The sequence below is a fragment of the Amphimedon queenslandica genome, unplaced genomic scaffold, assembly GCF_000090795.2.
Source record: "Amphimedon queenslandica unplaced genomic scaffold, v1.1 AMPQUscaffold_13363, whole genome shotgun sequence".
In the NCBI taxonomy this organism is placed as follows: domain Eukaryota; kingdom Metazoa; phylum Porifera; class Demospongiae; order Haplosclerida; family Niphatidae; genus Amphimedon; species Amphimedon queenslandica.
Genome location: NW_003546401.1, coordinates 163,172 through 169,663, shown reverse-complemented (window position 1 = coordinate 169,663; position 6,492 = coordinate 163,172). Strand labels below are relative to the sequence as shown.

At 33.3% G+C, this 6,492-nt stretch overlaps 1 protein-coding gene across 1 annotated transcript; it reads right to left on the bottom strand.

Moving 5' to 3' along the window:
• LOC100639737 (adhesion G-protein coupled receptor G6-like) lies at positions 1 to 6,336 on the bottom strand. The gene is made up of 20 exons (XM_019997562.1): positions 6,309 to 6,336; positions 5,809 to 6,150; positions 5,358 to 5,690; positions 4,915 to 5,211; positions 4,505 to 4,798; positions 4,161 to 4,409; positions 3,931 to 4,023; positions 3,451 to 3,771; positions 3,092 to 3,312; positions 2,852 to 3,040; positions 2,722 to 2,798; positions 2,570 to 2,672; positions 2,479 to 2,527; positions 2,032 to 2,321; positions 1,935 to 1,980; positions 1,759 to 1,874; positions 1,565 to 1,701; positions 1,249 to 1,511; positions 1,117 to 1,204; positions 1 to 1,061 (listed from the first exon to the last, which is right to left on the bottom strand). The coding sequence occupies exons 1-20, from the start codon at positions 6,334 to 6,336 to the stop codon at positions 341 to 343; spliced, it is 4,257 nt and encodes a 1,418-aa protein (XP_019853121.1). The 3' UTR covers positions 1 to 340.
• Between the last annotated feature and the right edge of the window lie 156 nt (positions 6,337 to 6,492).

Sequence of the window (6,492 nt, the reverse complement as noted above, 5' to 3'; positions counted from 1 at the left end):
GTAGTAAAAAACTAATGCTGCCATAAAAATCTGTTTTAAAAAATAACACTAAAACCATTTTGTCAAAAGTATCATGTTAGTTGAATATCATGTATCACACAAATATATTATAACACACATTGATCTATTTAACTAAATCAGCAAAAAAAACTATAAAAAATATAAAATTGATGACTACAGACAAATTAAATGAACAGGACAATTCCTAACAGCAATGGAAAATGCATTAACAGGTATTAAGTTGTATTTTCATAATCTATGTTTAAACATGCAAATGTCTCAAATTAGATTAAATAACTATAGCTAATTATTAAAAAGAAAATGTTTATGCTTCACTATTTCAATCATCTTTAGCAACATCAAAAAAGTCGATCTCAATTTTCTCCACAAGGTGCTTACGTCGAGCAGAAAGTTGACGATCAAAACGAATATTATTAAACTCGGACATCATGAACTCATCATCAATAGAAAATACTTCGTCTTCAAAATTTGCTTCATTCTCAAGTATTATATTATCAGTAAAATCTGTCTGTTTTTCATTGGGCATATTTTTTCCTCCAAAGCTTAAAATTGCATTTCTTGGTACGTTTTTCTTCTGCAGTGACATGGTTTTGCTATTTAAAGTTTTGCTCTTAAGAGTGGTCGATGTCTGTGGTTTCATTCCATCTCCAAAAGCTCCAGGGCAGAGAAGCGATTTCCAAGCATCTCTTGAATCACTGCTCAGGATGATAAAAAAGAAGAATATAAAGAAACCTTGAAAAGCATTGAAGAAAGCAAAAAAGAACTGAACTATGAATGAAGTGTTGGGCTCAGAAATGAATGTGAAGACAGCAGATACCCACGTGAGACCGAACAGCATCAAAATACCGGAGTATGATAGTATCATTTTTATTGCGTCAGATGTTTTGAGTGAAGATTTACTCATTCTCTTGTTTTTACGAATAGTGTGGAGAATAAGAACACGAATAATGATGATGTATATGATAACGTTGAAGATAAGTATGATGAAGACTGGAAGTAGAAAAGCAGCAAGAAAAGGGATCATGTCACTAATGAAACAGCTAATGAAGAAAAGTTCAATAAAGCATAATGCAAAATAAATACACTGCCACTTACAATCCAGACTGGTTTTCTGGTTCGTATAAATAAATATAAAAATCAACATCAACTGCTAATGTGATTATAACTGGCAAGAGTGGTAGAGCTAATAAAACATGAAAAATCATTGTTATACAATCATATTCTTACTCCAGCATATCAATGAGATACCAACTAAATATTTCCATGTTATGTCTGTGAATACAATCACTAGTTTTTGAAACATTAGTAAAGCCTCAGCTCCCATCCACATCCAAGCAACAAGAGCAAAGTAATGAATGAGAGCACCAACTGTTATACAACCAGCTCTCACTGATACTCTATCAATACCACTGACAAATACTGCTAGCATGAAAATTAATGAGAGGCAAAGTTGAATGTGGAATTTGCTAGCTTCTCTTGTTCTTAGTTTTCTATTACAAAAAACACAACTATAATTTAAGAAGTACAGTAATTGCATGCTCACTTGAATATAGCTAAAGTGATAATTGTTAGTACTAGTCCACCTATTGAGAGACACACACCAACAATTGATACAACTTCTAGTGTAACAGTGACATATTGAGGAGGTTGGGTAGGTTCATTGACTCTAGCAGATACATCCTATAAAAAGACATTGGGTAGCTGTAGATGTAGTGTGTGTGATTGTGAATTTCTCACCACAAGACAAGCAAAATTAGTCAAATGATCACAATGACAGGCTATAAAACTAAGATCATCATCAGTAGTATTAAATGTTGTATTGCAACCATCAGTAGACCAATTACCCCTGCCACCTACATAGTAGAAACGCCCACTATAAGCTTATAGGAACTGTATGTTATTTTAATTTATACCTGCTGTAGTGAAATTCCAGTACACACAGCGAGGGTTACTAATATTCTTTAATATCAGAGAATAATTATAATTATCAATACTTATTTAATCACTTACAGCTACTCTATTCAGAGACAAAGTAATGACTACTGGATCAGGTAGTTTAGTACCATCAGCCACTCCACCAATTCTTGCACCAATGACTGATGATCCTACTATTGTATTAGGGGGAGGATCTCGAACAGGAAAGAGTACTGATTGATTGTACAGTGTGAATGATAAATCAATGCTGTCACTCTGAACAATATTTCTAATGCTTTGTGGCAATCCGATTGATGCTATTCTGTTAAGATTCATTTCATTTGCATCATCGTCTTCTACTTGAGTGTCAACTATCAATCTATTATCTATGGTTGTGTAATTAATATAAAGCAATATAATATAAATATCATAGCACTTAGGAGATTTTTGTTTTAAATCAACACAATAAACCATAACAAGAGTGAATAATTCACTCTTGACCATAATTTATCTCACAATGTTATAACTAAAGATTATACTAACCAAAAGAGGCTGCAGTGAATACTATTCCACTAAATTCTGATTGTTGAAACTATAAAACTAAATTAAATCAGAAATCACAATCAAGACTCACTCTTTCTCCTTTTAAAGCAATGTCATCTTCTACAATTGTTATATTAGTAAAATTGTCTTGATTTATTAAAGCATCCACAATCTTCTCAAAAGAATTGATAATGCTATAAAAGGGTCAATAATAATATTTTTACAAAATCAGTTTGATGTTACTTGTTAGATTCTGTCTCCAATACATTTGGTGACCATTCCTCAATGCTGTCTAGTATTTGCACAGTATTCTCTGTTGTCTTTTTAGAATATTATGAGGCATAACATAAGTTTAATATAAATAAATTCTTACCATTGACAGCTCTGATGATGACAGACTCATGATTACCATAGGATTTGATAGTAGTGTTGCTGTTTGGTTCAATATGGTAGACACTACTTGAATGTTGTCAGTATTCTGATCAGCAGTATCAGTAGTACTGCCCACTAGATCAGTTAGGTTCTCAGATACTGTTACTACATTGTCAATAGTAATATTTATCTATTGAATGCAATTAAGTAATTACATCCACACACCACAAATCTTCATTACTTTTGATATGTTTCTAAATTCACGAGATACCTCAGTGGTTGCACAGGATGTTACATTAGGCGATTCCCATCTGCTGTTAGTAACACATCTTCTAGTAGCGACAGCTCCAGTAGGACCATTAGGACATGACACATTAACTGTACTGCCTGATATTGTAACCGGCCATTCAAATGTACCACGATCAGCACTGACTGTAGTGTCCATGATACAAGTATTGGGATCTAAAGAATTTCATATTAAACTATTATAAATTGTATGGAGCATATAATGCACCATGTGCTATATTACACACATACAAGTACACATTCTAATACATAAAACACAGTCTATATTAATAAATACATGATTTTATAAATAACCTGGAGAGACTACTTCAATGGGTTCACTAGTAGGTCCAGCAATAGGTCCCTGGCCTGAACCATCATCAACAGAGAGACCCATTGATACTCCATAAGTAGCCTGACCATCAAGATTAGTAGCAATAAAACTGGTATCTCTATAAGGGATTCTGTATACTAAATCTCCTGTGGTCTGCCTCTTTCTGCTGGATCTTGTCAGTCTTATTGTGTATTCAAAGAAACCACGGGCTTGTTCAAGAGACACAGCATTCCAAGTAATAGTCATATTAGTACCATCAGCAGATCTGATCCCTCTTATGCCTGATGGAGATACACTAGGAGCTAGCATTAGAAAGAAAAATAGAGAAATGATAAAAAAAGAGAAATAAAGAAAAATATCACATTCATATAAAAAGGACTATATATATTCACAATTGAATACATGTAAATACAAAAATTACATATACATTGCACATAAACAGTGTGCACTCATGAACTTACTCAAAACTCTAGTAAAGACAGTAACCTCAACTGGCATTCCTCTACCAAACTCATTATAAGCAGCCAGAGTGACATTATATGGTACACCAGGAGCTAGAAAGACAACAAATAAAACATGAAATTGATATGTACATGCAGTGAAAATAGTTTTGTTATGGTCATGTTTAATGACAACTGAGTTGTCCAATAGAATGTTTGATAATCATGAATGCATATAAATTTGTACTTACTTAATATTGTAGTATTAGTAATCAATTCCATAAAAGAGTTTTTGTTAACATCAGTAATTGTACGTCTTATCAAGTTATTTCCATTAGTATATCCATCAACATCAATAGTATAGTTCATAATGCGTCCATTTGGTGTAGTAGGAGGAGACCATGTCACATTAATGGTGTGATTATCCACTGATGGTAATGTAGTGAATATTGTACCAGATATAGTAATATCCCTCGTTACCAATAGAGGAGGACTAGACACTATAAAATAATAATAAGAGATGATAAAGTTTTAAAATTATTGTGATTATAGTAAGAATGAAAAGAGAATGTTTATGCAAGAGAAATAGACTCACTGTCTGGTAGTGTTCTTCCTGCAGTAGTAGATATAGGTCCAAACCCAATGACAGTGCTAGCAGTAACAGTGGCAGTGTAATTATTATAAGCACTCAAGAATCCTTCCTCATTAAGTGTATACATTAATTGATCAGAAGAGATATTCATAATGTGAAAAGCATTTGTTTCTAAGTTAGTAACTCTGAGTTGATACCCAGTGATTATTCCATTAGGTATTGATGGTCTGCTCCATCTAAATGTAACTGTTGTCATTGTTGGGGTAGAAGTAAAGTTCTGTGGTCCATCATCAGGTCCTTATAGAAAGAAAAAGAAGAAAAAGGAATAATTATTATCAATACAGGTACCGGTAAGTGAAAATTGCACCCATTAATGAAAAACCACCACAATGCACATGTATAATATAACTTACTATCTTGTGCTGTTTCAAAAGTACACTGGGTAGGGGGTCCTACTCCTACTATATTAATAAATGACAGCTCACAAGTGTAACTAGTAAAAGGCGTAACATTAGTAATAGTGAATGATGTCCTTGTTGTAGATCGTGTTTTGAATCCATTGATTGATACACCATTAGCATTCATACATACTAAATTATAACCAACTGCTGCTCCATTTTGATTTATTAGTGCTGGTGCAGTCCAGGTAAGAGTGACATCACGTGGCAAGAATGTTATATTAGCACAATTCATTGGATCCCCCACTGGCACTGTACAGAAAGTGAAATATTAAAAGAAGACAGATATAAAAATGGAGAGACAAAGGGATTATGAACAGCATCATTGAATAAGGTAAAGACAGAGGAGGGAGAGAAGAAAAGAAAGGAAACAAAAAAGCATAAACACATTCACTTACATGTTGGGATTGTTCTAAAGCTCATCTCTGCAGTACTAGTAGTACCAAGACAATTGGTAGAATCAATTATATATGTATAATTGGTATCTTCCTCAAGGCCAGTCAAGATGATTGTAAATTCTTGGTTAGTTGCAGTGATGTTATCAGAGCTCATTTTTATGATAGAAGTTTGTTCTGTTGTTTGTAAGATTGCTCCAGTATACTTAACACTGTAGTTTTCAGGTGTATAGGCAATGTTAGGTATTGTGAATGATATAGCAGCAGTAGTAGCATTAAGACTAGTTGTTCCTGGAGTAGCTGTTACATTAGTAGCAGTAACAGGCAAAGTTTGAGCTAAAAACAGGAGAAGAAATAAACAAAGGAAGAAGGTAGAATTGTACAGAAAAGCATACTGCATTATTGGCATACATATATGCACTGTACATTGTATTCATACATGTATAATACTTACGTCTTATAGTCACAGTACTTTCCTCACTAGTAGTGATATCAGGTGAATTAGGTATAGTAATACTAGCAGTACATCTATAAGTACCAGAATCAGAAGCAGTACTTGTGGTGAAACTCAATATATTAGTAACAGTGGTAGTCATATTCCCTCCAGTAGTAGTCACAGAACCAGTTTCTATTGTACCATTATGAGTCCATGCTATTACCAGGTTTGGTATTACTATGGTTGGTTTAGTGGCTGTACAGGTAAGAGTGAAGTTATCATATGGGTCTGAGTCAGAACATGATGTCTCCAGACCCAGAAATGAATCAGGAGAAGCAGAGAAATTTCCAATCAATGGATCTATTAAATAAGAAAATTAGATAATTAATTAAAATAGATACCTATCAAAATTACTATCAAATTTACAGACTATATCAATAGTGATTAGTAATTGTAAATTAATTGGACAAGCTCACATGCAAAAAGAGTGATTGCTCAAAGATGAGAAATTTAATAACTGTTTGGAATTAGTTTAACATTGGGCATTAATATTTATACATCTAGGTGTCCCAATATACTAACATATAATATTAATATCAGGGTTGATTTGGCACAGGGACTTTGGCCCAATTTTTGAGTAACTTTAAAAATTCATAAAAAATTCAATTTCGACCAGAATCAGCTCAAACTTGCTACACAACA